Below are 23,918 nucleotides of genomic sequence, written 5' to 3' on the forward strand. Positions count from 1 at the left end.
TTCGTTTCTAATGATAATTTATTTCAATTCAATTATTGCATGTATAGATATATTACTCCACTTTAGAAATAACACAAACATTGCATAGAGTGTATTACAAGGGTATGACAAAAAAGATGAAAATCCGAGCAGCAAGATTTCGTGCAAATTGTTGCATATGCCATGGAAACATTTTTCATAAATTTTGCTAAAAGTGAAGTACTACATACAATACTGCTAGAAAATTACAGAAAAATTACAAATTTAACTAATTACGATATAAATGTAATTATTTTGAGGCTACTTTGAGACAGTGGAAAATAAGGGCAGTATGCTCATTAGCAATGGCAAATAGCAATGTTAGGCAACTAATTACATGTCTTTATGGGGCTAGACCGGCATTTTTGGCCATAGAGTAAAACAAGCCTTTTGCTTTAAGTAAACTCTCAGGTGTATCGTATTCAGCAACCTGTCCAGCATCCATGACAAGAATCCTAAAAACGAATAAACAAATAATTAAATTCCTGCGAACTTCATGTATTATCTTGCTTTACCAATTAATTCACCTGTCTATATGTGTATACCTTGTACTGTCCATGATGGTACGAAGCCTATGAGCTATTGTGAAAGTTGTGCAGTCAGCAAAGTGGGCGCGAATTGTTGCCTGAATAAGATCATCAGTCTCCAGATCAACTGTAGCTGTAGCTTCATCAAGAACTAATATCTTGGATTTCCGCAGAAGAGCTCTCGCTAAGCAGACCAGTTGTCGCTGTCCAACACTAAAATCCCATAATGCAGCAGTATAATTAATAAAACATCGTCACAGAAATACGATACACTTTACGATTAAGCAAAAATTCATGAACTAGGAGCTGAAGAGATCCATCAAATTGCTTTGAGCAAAGGCATTTTGCCGGAACTAAATAAGTAACAAGAGTTAAGCAAAAACCAATTAAAAAGTTTCCTCCGTATCTGTATGACCGATCACCTACCTTAGATTTTGTCCACCTTCAGCAACTTTATGCTCAAGTTTATCAACCAGACCAGAGACAAAAGTTTTCAAATGAGAATGTTCCAAAGCATCCCATAATTCAATGTCGTTGTAAACGTCGAAAGGATCAAGATTCATTCTCAGAGTTCCAGAAAATAAAACCGGATCCTGAAAATATACGAGTTTAATGTTAAAACACAAGTTTTACCACAAGCAGAAGATCCTTTAACAGGATCTACTTCGCAATTATTTTGGCTAAAACAACATTTTCTTTAAACATTGTGGGCCTATTACCTTTACCTGTGGAATGATGGACAACTTGGATCTGAGTGAATGCAAACCCATCTTTGCTATGTCAAGTCCATCGATAGTGATCATGCCTTCTGCTGCTTCAATGATGCGGAACAAAGCCAATGTCAGGGAAGACTTGCCTGCTCCAGTTCGACCAACTACGCCGATCTATTATTATTATAATTAAATTATTTTATCCTAACAGTATGAATGCAAACGTTTCTACTCAAGTGGAATAGACAAGCCCTGATTTTAGTTTTTGAGTAACAGTTCCTTAAATGTTAAATTACAGTACTCAAGTATGAGAACAGGTACTGAAATATCCAACAAGACCTTACGTTTACAGGAATAGTAGAACGAAAATCTTAGGTTAGCCGCAAAAATTACATGAATATTATTAAATCTAACACTCAAGTTGAGCATTAAAAATTGACAGTTAAGTCGAGTAGTTCAATTAAACAAAGCATTTCACGATTTTAGTCACATGGAACCTATACCTTTTCCCTTCCATTGATGTTAACATTAATATTGTGTACAACTAAACTCAATCCATCTCTGTATCTGGTACTGTAGTTGACAAATTTTATCTCTCCAGATTCAGGCCAATTCTCCAACGGAACTTGGTTGTCCACAACCAGAGGTGCCTGCAAAGACCCGTCATGTATGATTTGTTTCACATACGTGTGCTATGTTTAGATGTATTAGCAGACTGTTTTGTTGAACCTCTTGCTTAACATTGGCATATTCTTCCACTCGTTCAACAGCCACAATATTTGTTTCGATCTCACTGGCACTTCGTACTACCCAATGAAGAAGTTGTGTGATCTAAAATGCAAAGAAATTTTTTCAAAATTATTACACAAGGAATGATTATTATGACAAGAATGATAATTTCATATTTGTTCTATGCAGTCAACATTAAGGAATGGAAAATATTTATGGGATTGTCCTAATCAAAATTAGCACAGCACCTGCATTGCATAAGAAACTGCAAGTCCAACAAGACCGGAACTGATTGTTCCTCTCTCAATGACTGCAAATATGGTAGCAAAAAGAACTATTAAGCTTCCAACAACCTGAAGTCGCAATGACAACCATCTGAAATATTATTTCGGTCAGTCGATTAAATGTTTAAGGGTAATCTATTTACAAATCAGTCAGTAAGCTGGTTCCAACCTATTCGAATACCATCTATTTGTACAAGAAAGGCAAAGGTGCAACCAGTTAAAATAACCTATTTGGCTATTGCATACTTTTTTGAGAAAGAGCTTGCTAAATGACCGATAATAACAGACTAAGAATTTGAATAAAGTTGAACTGCATCACAAACCAGAAAATTACAAATAACGACCAAGATTTTATTTCATTGATCATCAATAATTAATAAATAGATAATTAATATAGGCTTCAACTTCAACATATTTATGTAAATTGCAACGCAATGACGGTACGTTAATAAAGAAAAGGGTACCTGTTAGAAACAATATTGGGATAGTGAGCCTTTTGATTAGCATCAACTTTAGCTTCATTTTGTTGAATAAAACTTTGTTGCAGTCGATATGCTCTAATGGTGCTCACTCCTGTTGAAATTTATATTTTTAAGTTGTGTGGTGTTTAGCTCTACACAGCCATGCCACATGGCATTGTGCTATCTGTCATAATTAGCCCTTATTTCTACGGAATTCTCGTGCAGATTTGATGATATTATGGTTTATTAGTAATTTATTTCGTGTGCTTAACAATAAGTGCTGTGCTATCTTTTGGTCGTGTTTAGTATATGAAATTCGGTTTTGATTACTTTCGAAATACGTCATTCGTACTACAGCGCACAACACGCTAGTTCTCAATTGTTCAGTCTGGTATTAACACTCTCCTGAATGCAACTCTATTCTGTGCTCTGAAAACAGTAACTTTTTCGTTGAGAATCAATAATATATCAATATTCAAAACATTGACAGTTTGGTTTTGGTACTGTGATGTTCAACTAGGCTATCGGTGGTTAATAAACGCGCTTATCAATGGAATCAGACTAACAAACAATCAATGAAGCAATAATTAACAACAATCATCCCTAACAACAACATGCTTAGTTAGCACAGCATTATCCCACTAAATTTTCGGACTTCTCTGCGAACTCCTCAAAAATAGTTATCATTGGGCGTGCTATATAAATGATTGTGCGGACAGAATGTCTTATGTTTCACTAATTCAAATAAACATTTTAGTTTGAGTTTTATTCTACTAACTGTCTGCAATTTGTGCTGGCAGAGAAGGACACGTCGCCTTCATGGAAGTCAGGTGAAGCGCAGCTTATTGACACAGATACGTGACCTACTAACTAGAGATCGCAGCAGTTGCATTTGCAAAAGACAAGTTTTGCTAAGTTATGTAACGATGAAAATGTTCAAAAAAAACATACCAGTCAAAGTTTCACTAAAATGGGAATAAATAGGTGATCTACTGATCGATTCTAGTCGTTGCAATTGCCTTGATGTTTTTACGTAGAATCTCTGAAAGTAAAACAAGTAATTTATAAGAAATAAAAATTCTGAAAAAGCAACTCATTATGCCGATTTTTAGTGAACATTGAAGAAACATTTTTAACACAACCTTGATGCAGAACAGTATTAAAGGTAATTTGTGTTTAACATCAAATCAACTGACTAATCATAATCTTTCAAATGCAATTAGCAGCAAGTATATACCACACTAAAAATTAAAACCAATTGAAAAATAAACTACTGTACCTACTATACTGCTGGCTACTGTACCTGAACAAACCAGTACAAAATCAGAATTGGAAGAATGACAGCTCCAAATATTGGAAGACTGAACACAATGGCAAATATCGTTGCAATGGACATAAACAACGTTTCAAGAAAACCACTAAAACTCTGAGGTATTGTGTCATCGATAAGATAGATATCCTTGCTGTAGAAATTGCATTATAATGAAACCTCTAGAATTTTAAGTGCTAGAAACCATGCCAACCATCACTTGGTTGTACCTGAAGCGATTAACAATTCTTCCAAGCGGAGTCGTATCGAAGAATGACATTGGCACTTGGACGATGTTATCCAACATTTTAGCATGTAAATATCCAGAGGCAAGAATTCCACCATAGTATATTCCAAATGAAGACATTAAGTTAAACACGGCTAAACACAAAACAAAACTTTGTTCATTTAAGGATTTTTTTTAACTGAAGGTATGCAGGAATTAATCCAACTTTTCACATACCTTTTGATACACCAAGTACACCATATATTGCAAGTCTATAGCCAGTATCATTTTGAGTTCCATTATGTTTAGCGACTTCATCACTCCATTCTATTAAGAATATAAATATTGCTGATTTTTGTATTAAACTGATTGGCATAACCTAGGTCACACAGCATGATTTGTCAAAAGCAAAACAAAAAAATTCACTTTCTGATACCAATGTAAGCATGTACCAGAAAGCCAAATCCTTGAGTAAACAGTTGAAACATTGTCAAAAGTATATCCAATGAGCAGACCAATGCTTGCAATGGTACCCACAGCCTTCATGTACATAAGAAGTACTGATGATTTTATCTAATACAATGTAAAAAAACTATAAATGTCTAAGCATTGTACACTGACTTTAGTAATTATTATTTGCATATACATAAAATATATTGCAGTACGTATTTTTAATAGTTACTTGGTACTTACATTTCCAGTTTCAACTGTTTCGGTGGTGATCAGTTTGTCCTCGGTTATTTTTTCCGCAGACAATTTTCTGACTCGACCTTTCTCTGTTTTTTCTGAATTTTCGTTTTCGTATAAGGCATGCGTTTGATGTAGGTCATCTGATGTTGACAATCTGCTTCTCTGTCTGCATGAAAATATTGAAAAACTATGATGTCTATGGTTTAAGACAGCAACAATTCTGTCTCCTTTTCAAAAATACATAACAACCTTTGAAGCAGCTTGCATGCCGTCATTGATCCTGGAGATCCCACAATAGCATCAACAGGCTCATCATCAGGAAAACTGATTGACGATAAGTGAGACAATGCAGGAGGCTCTGTAGGGTGCATTTGATAATAGAACAACAATTCATTAGTACTTTTTGGAGAAGAAAAAAATTGCTGTGTTTTGCATGTAAACCTCTTGCTTTAATTGTTTTGTTGGCAGTATGTAATTACTTACGTTTTGTCTCCTCATCAACAAACAACTCATCATCAGATTTTGCCGACTTAAGTTCAGCATAGTTTCGTAAAAATTCAGCAAAATCACCATTTTTGACAAGTAACTCATCATAATTGCCCACCTAATTATAATTCTATATTAATTATTATCATCACCAGCAAACTGTTCAAAAAAAAATTGCCATTTCAAATACAAGTCAAAGCTCAATGAACAAACAAATTACTTCAAACTATCTAAATTTTAGATTATTTTAATACAAAAAAAATTTATCCTCTGTCCATAAAAAGTCTTTGCACGACTTCAAACTCTGCAATATTCCTCAATGATTGAGCTTCGATTATTTAGCTTATCTTACATTGTGCATTTTTTATGGTGGCATTAAAATTTTTTGGTATGGTACATATTCAAAACTATTAATCAAAATCAGTAAACAAAAGCAAGTATCGCTAATCCCCTGTCAAGCACATTGCAGCGATAAGTTGTGTCGCTGAGGCTGAAAACTGGTTTGCAGCCTGGTTAGTATGATGCTGTATCCATTATACTACTCAGCTAGTCAATCAAACTTGATCAAACTGGCAAAAAATATCTGTGATAACAAGGCTGCACGTTTTGTTCAATGTCATTGTATTAATTAATTTTTAAACTTATTTATATGCGTGAAAGAATAAGGATGGGCACTTTTTAATGACATGATATGTGGTATCGATTAATTTAGGGATGATGTGTGCTGTTCACATCTTAGGGCCAAGCAAAACACTTTGAGTAAATTAAAAACTCGAGTTAAAGAGATTATGACACTTAAGTTAGGAATTGTTGCTTACAAGTAGAGTAATAAGCATTTTGCTGTGACCAGTACAATTGTTTTGAGTTAAGCAAAGCCGAGTTGGTAGTCTCCATTGTTAAGGTCAAAGTTCAGTTTATATTGGTATATATAATTTATATTCATTAAATTTATATTGGTGAAAACAGACCTCAGAAATTTTTCCCTTATTCATTACAATGATCTGATCTGCTTGGGGAAGAAATGTAATCCCATGTGTTACAAGAATGCGTGTCTGAAAAAAAAAATCTGACTCAGACTGAACTAAAATTTCAACATGCTTCAACTTTTTTTCACATTAGCAAGAGTTACTTTCTGTCGAAGACATCCACCAGGTCCAAGGACATTGTCAAAGAGATTCTTTCCAACATGAGCATCAACAGCACTGAGGGGATCATCGAGTAAGTATACCTGAACAATCAGAGCTGACTTAAGTCGGTATTTTCAAAAGTAAAAGAAAAACAAAGTTAAAGAAAATTTGGATGTTTAAGAATAAAATCACAATAAGTGTTGGGCAACATCATGCAATAGTATCAAACAAGTAACATGGAAACAAATGTTACATCAGCATCTCGGTAAACAGCTCTGGCAATCGACACTCTTTGCTTTTGACCACCTGACAGATTTATACCCTTAAAAATAGAAAAAAAAAGAATAACAAAAGTAAACCGGTAACTCATAAGCTGGTAACTAAACAAATTCACAACCACCAAAATGAATTACAGGTGACAAAGTTCAGTAACTCATCAACTAACCTTTTCTCCGATTTCAGTTTGGTCACCAGTTGGGAACATTTTTAAGTCTTCTCTCAGTTCACAAGCATCTAATGTTTCTTCATATTTCTCTTCATTCATGGTTTGACCAAAAAGAATATTATCTTGAAGAGTCATATTCTGTATCCAAGCCTGCTGAGCTACATATGCCACCGAACCCTGATTTCATTAATTTTAAACATTTAAAGCAAATTAGCTTATGAAACAATTTGACTGGTAAACACAGAGACCAATGCAATGATCTACCTGCACTGCCACTTTACCATTAGTTTTCTCCATATCTCCGAGTAAGCAACTAATAAGAGACGACTTTCCACTCCCAACTTGCCCAACAACAGCAACTAAAGAACCTTTAGGCACTTCCAGGGATATACTGTGAGTTACAAAGAAAGGAAATGAACTGATGAAGAGATAAACTCTTTTGCCTTCGCTTGCTTTCAGTAAGATATAAATCAGCCTAAATTACATAGACTTTAAATTAGGCATTTTACTTCCTCAAAGTTGGTTCATCAGATTTATCCCAAGCAAATGTGCCATTATCAACTTCAACAGCAAAACTTGAGTCAGGTTTCTCGTTGATACACTTTGGATCTAATTCGTCATAGTTTAGGAATTGCTGAAGTCGTTTTAAGCTCAACTTCGCCTAGAAAGAACAGATATATTTATACCTGAAAATATGACATAATAATTGTAGTGACTTTCAATATAGATTTTAGTTGCATGACCTGGCATGGTTAGTTGCATGACATAAACAGAAACAATTATTCACCTGCACCACTGCAGAGACAGTAAACGGGAGATTAAGTAGTGGGAATTGGACGAGATCAAACAAAGAAATAGACACAAAGATCTTTTGTGCATCTAATGAATGTGACGGATCCGACAATAAGTATACTGCAAATGTGACCAGTGATACCTGTAACATAACAAAATATACTTTACAAAGCTTTCTTTATTAATTGGTAAATAATAATTAATCTAAAGTGTTATATCGTGGCATGACTGAAATTATCTTTTTGTTGTTGAAGACAAAAACCTACCATGAAAGGTGCAAAGCTCCATGAAAAAGTTAGTATAACATCCAAGTAGACAAATTTCTTCATCAGGTTTAATTCCTTGTTTCTTATCGCACTCACTTTATCCTGGTTTGACAAACAATTTTAAGCTAAAATTAGCAAAATAAAATATAAATATAAATAATATATAAAAATAAAATAGATACCTTAAATGACAATTCCCATGAATACATTTTCAACACTTTTATTCCGTTCAGTATTTCATTAATTACTTTAATCCGCTCATCTTTTTGTTCCATTTGTGCTGCCTAAAGTAATTAAGTTAAAAGTTGTAATAATAGTATGTAAAATTCTCAAGAGTGTGTAAAATTTCTTTACCACAAAAATACAAATTTTTCAAAGCCCCAAGATTCAGAAATTAATGAACAATGAAATAAAAAACATTGAAATGATTCGTAGCCAAAGCCTCTACCTGGAGTTTCAGCATTTTGTTAGCAAGCAACCCATTGATGGGAACAAGCAAAATCATTAAACCAACACCAGCCATGACTGATGGTCCCATGGTTTTCCACAGAAAAATCACAGCAAGCAAAATCTCAAAAGGAGCTAACAGAAGAGAGAAATCTTTTGGTGTTGTTATTGGTCAGTTTTGTCTTAAAAAACTCGATAATGTTTTGTATATTACATTAGGTATGTGTAAGATGCATGGATGACACTACACTTACAGTATAATACAAAAACTCAATCAACGCAAAGTAGTGTACATATTGTGGTGAAATGTGCTAGCATCCTTGCACGTTTTAAACAGACTCTAAGTGAGAATACAATATCTTGAATTTAATATGTGCAACGCTTGAGAAATAATAACACATATAATACAATTATTCTCACTTAATGTACAGGTAGGTATTAGATCATAGCATACTCTGACAGATACATGCAACCTTTATAAATTGGAATTTACCGCATCATGATTTTATGTAAAAACTTAAAAAACAACATACCTGACCACAAACAGTTTATATATGGCATCAGATCCATAAACCTTTGAGCATCAACAGACATCAAATTTACAATTTCACCGGCTGTACTATCCTTTCGTGCTCCACTTGATAGCACAAAAGCCTAAATAATGATATGTATTTATTGCAAAAAGTACAAACATTAACACCTTTCTTAGAAGAACGATGGATTTATAAGAAAAATGGTAAACGTTAGAATAATCATTTTTGTAAAATCCGGCCATCGGTAGCAACAGCTGGCACACTAGGTAGATCGTAGGAGACCTAAATCTTTACCACGCTCGTTTACGCATCCTTTTAACTGTTTCTCCTATTACTCTGCCTCAAAGGGCCATTCAGCAAAAAGGGTTTGACCTGTTTGCGACATAAATGGCATTCAAAAGGTGAGGAAAGCAAGGACTAGTCAACCCTGCCACAGACAAACAAAGAACGTTTTTAGATAATGGCCACACCAGTCATAACATCAGCAGAGCTAAAGTCAGAATAGTAATGAACAACAAAACTGGCTGATCCCAAACAATACCTCACACTTAACAAAAGCAATTGGCCAAAAAAAGATCGCAAACGATAAACACACAATAAATATTGCACATTACACGAAGAAGTTTACAGGACAGATAAAATTTTACAATACTATATACATTACATGAACAAAATTATATCAAGTAATAACTACCTTTTTGTAAACAGCAGAAACTACCGCGGATCTCATTCTCATTCCAATAGTATAACAAACATGAAAGTAATTCTGAAAAGCAGTAGTCTGAAGTATTGCAGTCAAGAAGAAGAGAACAGCTAAACCATAACCTTGCCATACGGGAGCAGTGCTGGACGTGAAAGCAATTATGGCACTAAAACAGAATAATGACATTTGTGTTCAGGTATGCAAACCGCAAAAAGTGATGTTTTTAAACTGAGGTGTGTAAAATGCAGGCAGCATGCAAAACTAACCTGAGCAATTGGGGAGAAACAAATACCAGGATATCATAAACCAGTCTGAGAAAAACACTTGGAAGAAAAGATGGACCAAAAGTTTTTACTAGAACTTTGAAAAGTGAAGGCACTTTCTGCTTGATATCTACATCATAAAAAATTTATCAAGTTTTATTAGTTAACTTTTTGAATAAAAGGCAAGTTTTTAAAAGTTCTTAAACCTCACAAGGAAGTGCTACAGTTACATTGTCTAATGTTTTGAGTAATGTTATTAATTATTATTCTTATAAGTATAAGGTAGGATTTCCGACTTGTTGGTTCTTCTAACAATATTTCTTCGTCATCATTTAAAGCAAGGTTTTCTTCATCTGATGCACCAGTTTCTTGCGTTCTGAAAGTTATAAATAAAGTGGAAAAAATCTGAATCCCACAAATTTTTCACAGTTCGACGATTCCCACAATATTGCCGCTGAATGATTTCGCCACATTAATGAGTTTAGCTCATATCAAATAAGTTGTGTTACAAATGCTAACTGATCATCACATTTTAGCATTATGAATCCCAAGTTTATTGTGTGAGAAAATCATACCTTTCATTGTAATTTAAACAGCGTAATCAATACCGATACGTGCAAACATGTTTAGCATGCCTAAAAATTTCAGGTCACCGTATTTAAAGCAATTTTACGCATAATGTTGCTGAGGTTTAGTTTGCCAAGGAAAAAAAAAACCTGAAAACAAAAAACACTACACATAATAAATACAAAAAGCAAACTCAACAGCACAAAACAGAACACAAGCACACAAACATACGATTGTATGTGAGTAATTGCTAGAAAATTTGCTAATTTGCTTTTTCTTCTAAGACTTTTAGGTACACTTCAGTGATCAAACAAGCAGCTATTTTAGTCATAACTAACCATCTAACTAGGGTATACAGTTGGTACACCATTTACTTAGTTTCTTACGTTTCATAGTTTTAAGTAATCATATTTCCAGTATACCCAATAACGTTGATGTAATACAACTAAGACTTGACACTGACTCTATCCTTTGAAACTACAAATACATTATGTCGAAATTAAACTGTGACAATCTGATATCTAACCAACAATTTCTGTATGAAGGAAACTATCGCTGCTTTACACACTGCCAGCTATCCACAAATATCCCAATCACGCAACAGGCTTTCTTAAACGAGAAACTTTACAGTACACCAATAGCTTGTTAAGATCGAAAAATCTAGATACAGATCTCACAAACTTAAGCTTCATTATTTGTTTTTAAAAATTTAACCTTTTTTTTCAAAAGCTTTCGCTGTAGTTCTCTAAATTATGCTAATAAAATGGTTATAGTATTAATCTAAACATTTGTGTAATAAAGATGGTTTTGAATTACTGTAAATATTTTTAGACATATAAGGAAACGAACATAACAATTTCTAAAATGATGAAATAATACTGACAGGCATATCTTTTTTTCTTGATTCCAATTATGCTGAAAGTGTCTTGATATTCGAGCAGTTTTATCTTCTCCGTTCAAGTCCCACAAATCGTCCTCCACGAGTGGGCGCTTATAACCAACCCAGATCATGCTTTACAAAATATTCCTAGCATTAAGCGTCAAAGGCACATAAAATCCATTTTGCCTCATAACGGAGGAAAAAATGATTTCGTTCAAAAATGGTCATGCAAATTTCAAGAGAATGCTAATGGTTATGAGTTTGAACTTTTCTTCCGTACCTTGAAAACCACTCAAAAACAGTCCTGGACAGAAACGTAGAAGAATGCTCAGGGCAAGGTTGCCGTTTCGGTTTTAATACCCTTGTTAGGTTGTTGTTATTAAACTGAATTGTTATTTCATCTGCATATGGGTCCTAAAATATGGTTTCAAAAGAAACTTGCTGCAAGTTTTTCATAAAGTGAATGAAAACAACACATAGCCATTGTGCATAAAATTATCAGATGTAAAATAGCAAACTCGTTTATTAAAATAGAACACCAAGTAAAATGCATGTAAAGCAAACTTACTTTAGGCAGCAAAGCAGGAGGTTTGTCGACAAAAAAGGACATAATAAATAAAGCAATGACACAAGCGTAGGAAATGAAAAAGGTAATGCAACGGAAAGTCTCCCTTTTTTCTAAGCTCTGAAAAATTATGACAAAGCTTAGTAAATTTCAACTTTGCAGAAAAAGTATCAATTTGCATGAATTACTTGACAATGTAAAGCAGTGATTTTTTGGGGGAGAAAGATATTACCAAACACAATGCTGTACATGTAACTAGCAATTGAAAGAAAGCAGAATAACCTATAATATAAATTATATTTTGCAAACCTTGTTTTGCAAAAGTAATTCCACTTCGTTTTTGAAGATTAGAGCCCATAGTACACAATAAGTTAACCAGTAACATGTCAAAAGACTGGATGATCGTATGCCTTTTTTGCGATCAAAATTCAAGAAGAATACCGCTAAGGCCTGTAATAGTACACAAGAAATGTGGAGTTACACATCAGCATTTACTTCAATAAAAACCTATGGATGTTTATGCACATTTAAAGATATAGGTCACATTGGATAATAGGGATGTGAATGAAGTTTAAGCCATCTTCCAATGGACTAATATTACTAACTAACTAACTAATGTGCTATATCATATTCATAACAATGCCACTAGCTCACCATGCAGATACCAACAATTAGAGGAGATACCAAATCAACATAGGAAACCAGGTTATCATGAGAATATTCCCAAAAACCATAACCTAAATTTGCAAAAGCCAACAACCAAAGCAAATTTGTAAATACCTGTAACACAATATGTTGTATCAGCAATTTCATCACAAATGCAATTATTTTTGCAACAACATTCACTTGTTAAGAGTTAATTAGCAGTATAATAGAAAACGAAATATTATTACCACTTTAGCTGTAAATAGCTTAGACACTGGAATATGAGAATTCAATGAATTGCGATTGACAAAGTAGTATGGAATGCTAAATACCAAAAAGAAGACACATGGTACCAAATCAAACACCATATGTTGAAAGCAAAAACTGAATTCTGGATTGGTGCTATTAAACACCTTTGCCGAGTCCTAATTTCAGAGAATGAACAAAATATTTAAAAAATGAAATCAAATAAAAACGTACAATAAATAATTTTGTTAGAAACAGATTTGTTTTCTCCACAAACTTTCAAATTGTAAATAAGTTAAGAATCGTTTTAAGTCACGACTTACAAAAAAATCTTCTCCACCACAAAATTGTGTCAAATTCATATTTCTTGCTCAGAGGTTACCCAGGTTTCAATTCAAACATATTATTTACAACACCTATCAAGCTGTACAAAGCAAAACGTTTGAGAAAAAATTTCCTGCTTACGATGGCTACTATATTTCTGATATATATGCACAGCAAGTACAGATACACAAATACGTACAGACCCGAAATTATAATAAAATGCAATAAATGAGATATTTTTGACATTGACGAAATAGAAAAAACAAAGCAATACTATAACTTGGAGCGATACAAAGCAATACTAGGTAATAATTTTTAGTCTGGAAAAATTATATTGTGAAACACATTACATACGTACATGACATATTGATCCCCAGATAGACTATATGTTGTGCATTCAATAAAAACTTTATCTCATATAAAGTGTTGGAATTTTAACAATGCTTTACTATATGACATGCATTATGCTTATGAAAGTAACACTGAAACAAATGAAAGTTTTATAGTTGCTGTGTACCACATTTCTTTGACACATCACATTTATAAAAAATTGTGTACCTTGCATATGAACAAATGTTTTGATACAAATTCAAGTAGTGTGTAATACTTATGAGGTGATAAATTTTATTGTAATCCCACCCAAAAAAATCAACTTAAAAAAGATAAACAAATTATTTTAATATTAATACTCGACAACTACCCGTAACTAACAACATACAGACAAGGCATGAAAAATACTGTTTTATAACATTTCTAAAAAATATGGTCCCACATAACCTCTTTTATATGAAAACTGTGTAAACATTTATGATATTAAACCAGCATCTTTTGCCATTGAATAAAAAATGCCTTTTGCTTTTAACAATTTTCCAGGTGTACCATATTCCACAACTTTTCCAGCATCCAAAACAAGCACTCTGCGAATAGTACGGATTGTGTACTTTTGTAAACAGCAAACATAATGCAGTGTGAAGGTATCAATTGAGCTAGTTATTTGACTTCACCTTCTATTATATGTAATACTGTACCTTGTACTGTCCATTATGGTGTTGATACGATGAGCTATTGTGAAAGTTGTACAATCAGCAAATTGATGGCGGATTGTTTCCTAAAAATGAACCAAACCAGAAATGTAACAAAAACAAATTTGTAAAAGATTTCAAAAATAGTTGAACTTAGTTAAATATTGAGTAATTACTTCAACTTGTTGCAAATGTCCTACATAAGGTACCTGGATAAGATCGTCAGTCTCCAGATCAACTGCAGCTGTAGCTTCATCAAGAACCAATATCTTGGATTTTCTCAACAGAGCTCTTGCTAAACAAATTAACTGACGTTGTCCAACACTGAAATGAACATAAATTGTGGTTTCTTTTTATGTTTAAGTGATTATTAAGAAAGTCGAGCATAGAGTGCTTGACTGAGTCTAACCACAGCTTTCATTGAACTGTAGCAAAATTCAATTTGAAAAATATTGATCCAGCTGGTGACTGATACAGAGCTATTATAACCATCAAATTAAGATTTTTAGCATATTGCTGCCATTAACAATCTACACAATAGTAAACTATCATTCTGCAGATGTAGTCAAATATTAAGAACCCTATATGGTATCATAACTAAGTCAGTAACTGAAAAAAAATTAACTGGAACTAATCTCCAATCAAAACTTTATACTTTCTAACAATGACACACCTTAAATTTTCTCCACCTTCTGCAACTTTATGTTCAAGTTTATCAGCCAGGTCAGATACAAAAGTTTTCAAATGGGAATGTTCCAAGGCATCCCATAATTCATTGTCTTTGTAAACTTCGAAAGGATCAAGATTCATCCTCAGAGTTCCAGAGAACAAAACTGGATCCTATAAGATAATTTCAGGAAAGTCTTTCATGATAAGTCTCAGTGAGGAATATTTTGTCTTGCTGTTTTTGTATAAGACATACAGTATCTCTATTTCTTTGCCGATTGAGTTTCCCTGCAAGTTACCTGTGGAATAATGGACAACTTAGATCTGAGTGAATGCAAACCCATCTTTCCTATGTCAAGTCCATCGATAGTGATCATGCCTTCTGCTGCTTCAATGATGCGGAACAAAGCCAATGTCAGGGAAGACTTGCCTGCTCCAGTTCGACCAACTACGCCAACCTGAAAAATGACAAGAGATGATGTAAAAAGAGTAATTATTTTATAGTTTATTGAAAAAATTATCGAAAATAGGAGTAACGATTAAATTAAGAACATTCAAAAACAAGAATGGCACAATATAGCAAAGTTTGTAAAAATTCAGACAAATTAAATAAGAAGATACGTCAGAAAGCAAAACTTGAAAAATAATTTACTTTTTCTCCTCCACTAATGTTGATATTAACTTTATGCACGACTAAATCCAATCCTTCTCTATATCTAGTGCTGTAATTGACAAATTTTATTCCACCAAATTCTGGCCAGGTCACAGCAGGAAGGTTATCATTTATGATCAATGGGGCCTAAAAATGTAATATACACCATGTACACACATGCTGTAAAATAGCTGCATATATAATTTGAATAACTCTCTTGATAGGAATAACAGTTGTTTATTAACAAGTGAATAGTTACAAATTATGTAGCTTAAACAAATATTAACAGCATAACTTTAAGCCACAAAGATAGTTGAAGTAAACACTGTAGTTATTTAACAAGAACACTGAAAACATCACCTCCTGGTTAACGTTGGCATATTCCTCAACTCTCTCAACAGCAACAATATTGGTTTCAGCTTGACTGGCATTTCGAACCATCCAGTTCAAAATCATGGTTATCTACAAATGAATTAATTTTCAAATACAAAATGACGACGCATACCAATACCAACAAACATTTACACCTTGCACTCGTACTACATCGGTGTATGAAAAAGTTACCTCCATCGCATATGAAATTGAAAGGCCAACAACACCTGGTGATATCCGACCTCTCTCAATAACAGCAAATATTGCAGCAAAAAGGACAATCAAATTACCAACAATTTCAAGTCGTAAAGCAAGCCACCTGTAAAGTTTTAAAAATAGCAACTTTTTATGTATAATTAATTGTTGTGAAAATATACATAAATTGTTAAATACTGAAGGTTCGGTTTGCATTTAGTATTTAGTTACGACGATAGAAGAATAGCTACAAAACAAGATTGTTACTTAAATGTGCAACATCACCTGTTGGAGACAACATTGGGGTAATAGGCTGTTTGATTGGTGTCCACCTTTTCTTCATTTTGCGTAATAAACCTTCTCTGTGTTCGATATGCTCTAATTGTGCTTGCACCTGCAAATCCATCAAGGAAATGAAAAATCAGTCTTGCAGACGCTGGAATACATAATAACGAGAACAAACCGGCAAGAGTTTCACTGAAATGGGAATAAATAGGAGATCTGCTGATCGATTCCAACCTTTTAAGCTGCCGAGATGTTCGAACATAGAATCGCTGCAATAAAGAACTTTAAGCAATGGTGGTTTGACAACTTGGCAAAACTCTTAACCAAGGTTTTTCATATAAAACACAAGCTGAGCTAAGCTACGAGCTAAATCAAAAGATGTTTATTGTTCTTTGGTAGATAACTGCATCAATCCAGGTTTGGTTATAACGGTTTCAGTTGGTTTGACTTAAACAGTCTGGTTCCAAGATGGTCATATCTAGCGACTTCTACTGTATTACTAACAATGTTGGAAGCTTAACACAACAATGAATAAACTTATGGTTGTTTGAAATTGTTTGGTTACCTGGACAAACCAATACAAAATCATAATAGGAAGCACTAAGGCTGCAAAAATGGGTGTGCTATAGATGACCACAAAAAGTGTTGAAAGGGACATGAAAAATGTCTCAAAGAACGAACTCAAACTTGTAGGAATTACTTCATCAATCAGATAGATATCTTTACTAAAAAATAAAAAATAACTTTAATAGTACGCGTTATCATAATTAATGTAGTCATTAAACAATTTAATCAATGTAAGCAACCAAATGTAAATCAAATCGAACAATCAAAAATTCAATGTAAATACCATGTAATTATCTACCTGAACCTGTTAACAATTCTTCCTAAGGGTGTGGTGTCAAAAAATGACATTGGTGCTTTAAGGATATTATCCAGCATTTTAGAGTGCAGGTATGTTGAAGCAAGTATGGCTCCATAATAGAGGGAGAATGAGGATGTCACAACAGACAAGGCTGAAATTGTTGAAATGATACTTACTACCTGCTTTGATAGGATCACCGATTGATTGCTGCAAAACTGGGGTGTTCAAGAACAAAACCCAGTTTTGCTACAAACCGGAATTTCTGCAAATCCGGGTTCTTTCAAAACCAGGTTCTTTAAGTTTAAATTCACATTTCTTATTAATACTATAATACTACTCAATATTTTGTTAGCTTTTGGCTGTTTCGTCAATTGTTGCTTTATACTGAATAAAGTAAATTAATGCTAATACAACTATTAAGTTGATCTTTGAAATTCTATCTACTTACTGCGTCTGAAACATAAAAGGTTAGCATGGTTTTGCATTTATCCATATGGAAAAATATAAAGGATTATGTATTGCATAATGAGTTAACAGGCATAAATCATTGTATGTGATTATAATCACCAATGCTTCCTCTAAAGTTTCTAAACCGTGTCTTTGTTGAGTGCACCTAAGTGCTTTGCATGAAGAGCACAGAGACAATTTAGCAAGTCACAGATACTAGTTATATAAATGCTTCAGGCACTGAAGTTTGTTACACACAGACCCTTGGCAATGGGCAGCGCCAGATTTACATGGTGGAGTGCACTGGGGCCCAGCATTGATGGGGGCGTTTTCATTAATGAAATTTTAATTTAAGCGCATATGTGCCAAGTTTAGCTTTACGAACACGAACATCTTGCTGAAGGTATAATTAAATTGTCCAGCTCCTGTTGCTGTTCAACCAATAAACAGTTGCACAACTAGCCTATACTTAGAGGTACTACGACACCTTATCGAAAGACACTTTATCGAAAGACACTTTATCGAACGACACCTGATCGAAACGACAGCTGATCGAAAGACACTTTATCGAACGACAGTTAATCGAGCCGACAGTTGATCGAAAGACACTTTATCGAAACGACAGCTGATCGAACGAAATTTTATCGAACCGACAGTTAATCAAAACGACAGTTGATCGAACGACACTTTATCGAACCGACAGTTCAAGCAAGATTTTAGCGTGTTTCTCAAACATTGGAACAATGAGCCATTGTGATGTGCGGTCTTTGTAATGGTGTGCATTAATGAATTGTGATGTATATATCATAAAGTTGACGATTTATATTTTATATCTATATTTTATATTTGTATCATAAAGTGTTCGATTTCGCATGGCGGCCGGCCCGCCCACATATTAATAAGATATCACAAGAATACGCACGAGAATTACTAAGTACGAGATTGTCTGTACAGTAGACTAGACTAGTCATTATAGATACAAAGAGTAAGGAATTGAAGGCAAAATTTAATAGCAAGGGGCATGTCGCTGTCTGACTTTTACACAAAGTAGCTTCTTGAAAGTGGTCTTTATCCCAGCTTGACCGACAGCGCAAAATAAATGGCTTCGATGCTTGGTAGCACGTACACATGTGAATGTCTTCCACCGGGTTCAAGATGACCTTCCACGAACGAATAATAGCATTGAAGGATGGCACAATGCGTTCAGCAAGCGTGTCTCAATATCCCATCCGACGCTTCGCAGACTCGTCAAAAAAATTAAGCAGGAACAAGGTTCCAACGAATTGTTAATTGAACAATTGAGTGCTGGAATCGATGGCCCACCACGGAAGAAGCGCTACGACGCTGTCAACCAACGTCTGAGGAGCATAGTTGAAAATTATGACTCAACAAATATGGACATAAAAAGTTATCTTCGAGCAATTGCACACAACTTGTGATTAAATGAATGCGATTGAAATGTGCACTTCGTCAGTTGTCGTGCTTTTAACAGTGCATGTTGTCAGTTCTTTTAATAAATTGTCGTTCTTTTAACAGTGCATATCGTCAGTTGTTTCAATAAATTGTGGATCTTTTAACCCTATCCTAACCAGGCTCGCGAGTTTACTAAAAAAACTAGGTGTGGCCAACCCCGCACACACATTTGCAATCGTTAATTACTAGAAACCTATGCGTCGTAGACGATGAGATTATTACAGGTTAGTAGAAACATCATCTGGCTTCCTGTATACATCATAATTGTAAAACTAAAGAAAGTGAATTTAGTGTAAATTAGGTATTTCTAAAAGTGACACATTTCTATAAATTCTTCTTGTTACGCCGCGCCCCCGCTGTGAAAAGAGAACGAAAAAGAATAGTTAGTCGATAAAGTGTCGTTCGATCAACTGTCGTTTTGATTAACTGTCGGTTCGATAAAGTGTCGTTTGATCAACTTTCGGTTCGATAAAGTGTCTTTCGATCAACTGTCGTTTCGATCAGGTGTCGTTTCGATCAGGTGTCGTTCGATTAAGTGTCTTTCGATAAAGTGTCGTTCGATTAAGTGTCGTTCGATAAAGTGTCTTTCGATAAGGTGTCGGGTCACGATACTTAGAACAACAGCATCAGCGTGAAAATATTAAAAAACAGATAACCATCACTGTAATATTGCATTAGCAAGTAAAACTGTGCATAGTTAGCAAGTAGGGGTGTATTTAGGGGGAGCATATTTAGGAAACTAAGTGGAGCCAAAAAGTTTAAAAACATAAAAATTTTGTGTTTTTGCACCTCAAATACCGCTTTAAAATGTCTTAAAAGAAATGTATTTTCAAACATATGTCGAAAATACAACAGCCAAATTATAATTTTCGCTTTTCACGCTGAGTACAACTTGTAAGGTTGTATACATCGATTTTGAAACACGGTAAGCCCGCCTATTAATCTTATTCATTTCTCTGTGCAGGTTGTAGCTGACATGTAGTTGTAAATAAGGAAATGCAATAAACGAAAAAGACTAAAAACGTAAAAAGGCCTATGGTTTAAAAACGTTAGGTTCGTGAGGGGGTATGGCCCAACACTCTCTCCCTAAATATGCTAGTGAAAGCATAAAATAGTATTTAGAAGGGTAAATGATAGTCTCTCTGAAAATGTTTTAAAATTTTTACATTTTTCTGAACGACATTTTTACTTTTATCTGCTGAAATAGATTTGTCCGTAATATATTTAGATACAATTACAATTCAATAGTAGGCTACACCACGATTAGTGCCATCAACGAAATTTTAATGCTTCCTTGACCACTTATATTTTAACAAAAAAATCTGGGCATAACTCTCAACGAAGCATGTATTGGGCAGGGACCGTAGCTGTACTCACTTCACAATGAATTTTGTAAGACCATTTCCTTTCAACATCTACTTTGGACAACGTGGATAACTTTATTTTGCTTTTAAAACTCGATCAAACAGTGAACAAATCTGCATCAGAAACTACAATGCTCAATTTGCATTGTTAGAAGTAGGTTCTTGAGAAACTTTATCTCGATGCTTGATAACCAGAATGACAAGCAATCTGTAATGTTTCACAATCAGCCAACTATGTTCTTCACTTTTGTCGTTGTTTTATAACAATTCTGTCTGAAGCTTTCATGTCATAGCATCGTACTTAATATACAGTATGGCAGTGGTTATTACAGCAATATAATATAGCCAAGGAGTCGCAAAGGAAAAAAACAATCAACAAAAAAACGTGCAAACACCAATGGTCCCCAAAAATTGAGTTTGTTTCTAGGGGGTCTATGTTCCAGTTATGGTTCCCTCCGTAAATATGTTAATCGTAGCAAGTCTTTTTTGAGTCATTGATGCGTGTAGCTGACTTTCAATTAGCTTCAGTTAAAAAAAAAGATTTTGCAGTTTGAAACTATTAAAACAAAATAAACACGCAATGCAATTTAAATGTTTGAAAAATTGAAGGTTAAATTTTGGCAAAACTTTAATTTTGGTGAATATTTTAGCATTATATATTAGTCTATTTTTGCTCATTTGTGACACCATGAATCTGCCCCCCTAAATCCGGCAAACAATTAAAAAATTGCACCACATTAGACGTTTGTGCACATGTATAGCTGAAATTTAGAAGGAACGTCGACAGTGGTGTTTATAACAAACTACTAAATAAAACTAAACTCACCCTTTGCAAAACCAAGTACCCCGTATACAGCTAATCTATAGTTTGTACCATTTTGTGTTCCATCTGCGTTAACTGGATCATCACTCCACACTACAAAACATTATTCGTTTCAATATCATAACACATTAATGTGGACAGAATGGACATATAATTGAATAATGAAGACATATAATTAACAAACACATACTTGACAACCAGATGCTGGAATAAACAGTGGCAGTGTTGTCACCAATATATCCCAAAAACAAAAAGATACAAGCCACAAAACCCACAGCCCTCAAGTATTGAAATAGTACAGATGGATTAATCTACAAAACAGCATAAAATTGACTGAATACAAAGTACAAACTAACTTCAATCTTTAAATTAAAGTAAGTTATAATATGAAAGATAATGCATATTAATTGTCACATTATAACTTTGAAAACCATAAATACAAAACATGTTCTTAAAAAGTTCATGCTCACATTTCCAACTTCAGCTGTTTCTGTAGTCATCAGCTTATCTTCAGTGTATTTGTCTTCCGGCACTTTATGAACCTTCTCTTCAGTCTTTCTTATTTTTCTTTGATGCCTGACAGTTGAAAGAGACTCTGATGTATACTTATTTTTTTGAACAACAACAGCAATAATAAATAAAGATAAAACGTTTTTGAAATATCCTGGAAAAATCAAGTGTGTACAAAAAAACAGGACAAAACATCAGCAATAAAAAACATATCTTGTCTGTATTTCACCATCAGTGAAAATCACAAAGAATGCCGCAGAAGAAAATGTATACTAAAGGTCAAACAGGAATGCCTTCTCTAAGTACCTTCTCAGCTCTTTTTTTGCATTTGACACAGGCGATCCATATGATCCCACAGTGATATCTGATGAATCACTGTCAGTGAATGTAACAGATGACAAACGTGAAAAAACAGGAGAACCTACAATCAAAATTGAATAGTATCGGTAAAATTAGTCATTACTTTCTGTGATATCTTGCACCTGCAGTTCCTTCTAGAAATTTACCTTATACTACAAAACCATTACATTTCATGTTTATTATATTTAGATAAGACAACTAGATATACGGAAATGATACAAAAAAGTCTATAAAAAACAGCTAGGCCTATTACCTATTGCTTCATCATTGGACAATTCATGATCTGACGAAGACTCCTGTTCAGCATAATTCTTTAAAAACTCGGAAAAGTCACCATTTCTTGTCAACAGCTCATTGTAATCTCCAACCTAATCAGAAGCATGATTAAAGACGTAAGAGTATTTTAAGTTGCAAGAAATGAGTGAACAAAAGTAATTTTCAAACAAAAATACTTCAGAAATCCGTCCATTAACGAGTACAATGATCTTGTCAGTTTGTGAGAGAAAAGCTACACCGTGAGTAACGAGAATTCTTGTCTAAGTAAAAAACATGTTATTGGTTTCCATAAATTTAGAAATAAATATGTTCCCGAACATAAGTTCATAAAGTTAAGTTCTGTATTTCATGAACTTATAATTTGCAGTACTTATAATATTGCATTAAGATTGAGATTGGGAAGAGATTGAGAAGATTAAGACATATACTTATAAGCTTTTTAAAATGAAATACCTTTGTCTTTAAACATCCACCAGGCCCAAGAACATTTTCAAAGAGATTCTTTCCAACATGAGCATCAACAGCACTGAGTGGATCATCAAGTAAGTATATCTTGGCAAAAAACTAACCGGTGAGCATTGTAAGTTATATCAATACATGCAATGCAAAGAATAGGAACGAAAATTGGAATGTTAAGATATGTGAAAAGGCTACAACAACATTTACATCAGCGTCTTGGTAAACTGCTCTAGCAATGGACACTCGTTGTTTCTGTCCACCAGACAAGTTTATTCCCTGAAAAGTGAAAAAGAAAATTTATTCAACTTGCTTTAAATTTTACTGAAAAGATACTACTTGAAACAAGAATTCAACCAACCTTCTCTCCAATTTCAGTTTGATCACTTGCTGGTAACATTTTTAAGTCTTCCTTTAATTCACAAGTTTTAATTACATCTTGATATTTGCAAGCATCCATTTGTCTCCCATACAAGACATTGTCTTGGAGAGACATATTTTGTATCCAGGCTTGCTGTGCCACATATGCCACTGATCCCTAAAACATAGATCAAGTAACACATTTAAAAAAACATTTATTTGCAAGGTTTTTTAACTTTGAAATAAAAGGGTAATGGCTACAATAGCTATAGTTACCCATTTTATAGCAGGTAGGTATAAATACCACTTCAAAGCACCAAACTCTGATCTTTATTAAGCAAGTAACGGTTCAGACACATAAATACAGACCTGTACTGTCACTTGCCCATGTCTTTTCTCCATATCTCCAAGCAAACAACTTATAAGAGACGACTTTCCACTTCCAACTTGCCCAACAACAGCAACCAGAGATCCTTTGGGCACAGATAAGAAAATGCTGCATATGACATGTAAGATATTATTATTGCAAACCACATAATTTTGATCAAC

At 34.0% G+C, this 23,918-nt stretch overlaps 2 protein-coding genes across 5 annotated transcripts in view; both read right to left on the minus strand.

Moving 5' to 3' along the window:
- On the minus strand, positions 1 to 13,345 carry LOC143465377 (multidrug resistance-associated protein 1-like). Of its 3 annotated transcripts, none has more exons than XM_076963617.1 (37): positions 13,243 to 13,345; positions 12,922 to 13,098; positions 12,683 to 12,808; positions 12,338 to 12,478; positions 12,032 to 12,148; positions 11,744 to 11,877; positions 11,467 to 11,595; positions 10,313 to 10,392; positions 10,020 to 10,146; positions 9,745 to 9,919; positions 9,051 to 9,171; positions 8,519 to 8,652; positions 8,253 to 8,354; positions 8,071 to 8,172; positions 7,800 to 7,946; positions 7,522 to 7,673; positions 7,277 to 7,403; positions 7,013 to 7,189; positions 6,821 to 6,889; positions 6,570 to 6,668; positions 6,409 to 6,492; positions 5,438 to 5,558; positions 5,204 to 5,312; positions 4,958 to 5,120; positions 4,717 to 4,837; positions 4,502 to 4,591; positions 4,269 to 4,419; positions 4,033 to 4,192; positions 3,681 to 3,771; positions 2,733 to 2,841; positions 2,233 to 2,359; positions 1,985 to 2,086; positions 1,759 to 1,905; positions 1,271 to 1,429; positions 972 to 1,138; positions 564 to 758; positions 1 to 473 (listed from the first exon to the last, which is right to left on the minus strand). In XM_076963617.1, exons 1-37 carry the CDS (start codon positions 13,279 to 13,281, stop codon positions 362 to 364), a joined length of 4,683 nt encoding a protein of 1,560 aa, XP_076819732.1. In that variant the 5' UTR covers positions 13,282 to 13,345; the 3' UTR covers positions 1 to 361. The 3 variants fall into 3 exon arrangements, with proteins under 3 accessions (XP_076819732.1, XP_076819731.1, XP_076819733.1); XM_076963616.1 differs by having other exon boundaries at positions 10,020 to 10,152; XM_076963618.1 differs by lacking the exon at positions 12,922 to 13,098 and having other exon boundaries at positions 10,020 to 10,152.
- LOC143465376 (multidrug resistance-associated protein 1-like) overlaps positions 13,344 to 23,918 on the minus strand; it is a 15,412-nt gene continuing 4,837 nt past the window's right edge. For both annotated transcript variants that reach the window (XM_076963615.1, XM_076963614.1), the window contains 22 exons: positions 23,739 to 23,865; positions 23,371 to 23,547; positions 23,220 to 23,288; positions 23,007 to 23,105; positions 22,730 to 22,813; positions 22,531 to 22,645; positions 22,224 to 22,338; positions 21,878 to 21,983; positions 21,598 to 21,718; positions 21,411 to 21,500; positions 17,301 to 17,451; positions 17,001 to 17,160; positions 16,614 to 16,704; positions 16,436 to 16,544; positions 16,148 to 16,274; positions 15,944 to 16,045; positions 15,584 to 15,730; positions 15,231 to 15,389; positions 14,939 to 15,105; positions 14,475 to 14,589; positions 14,272 to 14,351; positions 13,344 to 14,160 (listed from right to left, as the gene is read on the minus strand). In XM_076963615.1, coding sequence (XP_076819730.1) covers positions 14,049 to 14,160; positions 14,272 to 14,351; positions 14,475 to 14,589; positions 14,939 to 15,105; positions 15,231 to 15,389; positions 15,584 to 15,730; positions 15,944 to 16,045; positions 16,148 to 16,274; positions 16,436 to 16,544; positions 16,614 to 16,704; positions 17,001 to 17,160; positions 17,301 to 17,451; positions 21,411 to 21,500; positions 21,598 to 21,718; positions 21,878 to 21,983; positions 22,224 to 22,338; positions 22,531 to 22,645; positions 22,730 to 22,813; positions 23,007 to 23,105; positions 23,220 to 23,288; positions 23,371 to 23,547; positions 23,739 to 23,865 — 2,623 coding nt within the window. In that variant the 3' untranslated portion in view covers positions 13,344 to 14,048. The remainder of the gene's footprint in view (positions 14,161 to 14,271; positions 14,352 to 14,474; positions 14,590 to 14,938; positions 15,106 to 15,230; positions 15,390 to 15,583; positions 15,731 to 15,943; positions 16,046 to 16,147; positions 16,275 to 16,435; positions 16,545 to 16,613; positions 16,705 to 17,000; positions 17,161 to 17,300; positions 17,452 to 21,410; positions 21,501 to 21,597; positions 21,719 to 21,877; positions 21,984 to 22,223; positions 22,339 to 22,530; positions 22,646 to 22,729; positions 22,814 to 23,006; positions 23,106 to 23,219; positions 23,289 to 23,370; positions 23,548 to 23,738; positions 23,866 to 23,918) is intronic.

Source organism: Clavelina lepadiformis, chromosome 7, assembly GCF_947623445.1.
Source record: "Clavelina lepadiformis chromosome 7, kaClaLepa1.1, whole genome shotgun sequence".
NCBI classification, from domain to species: domain Eukaryota; kingdom Metazoa; phylum Chordata; class Ascidiacea; order Aplousobranchia; family Clavelinidae; genus Clavelina; species Clavelina lepadiformis.

Coding starts and splice junctions, on each gene's coding strand:
- LOC143465377 (XM_076963616.1), bottom strand. CDS start 13,281: ATGAATTTGACACAATTTTGTGGTGGAGAAGATTTTTTT. Junction 5,313..5,437: donor TGTTGATGAGGAGACAAAAC/GTAAGTAATTAC, acceptor TGCACCCTACAG/AGCCTCCTGCATTGTCTCAC. Junction 4,838..4,957: donor AAACAGTTGAAACTGGAAAT/GTAAGTACCAAG, acceptor ACATTGTATTAG/ATAAAATCATCAGTACTTCT.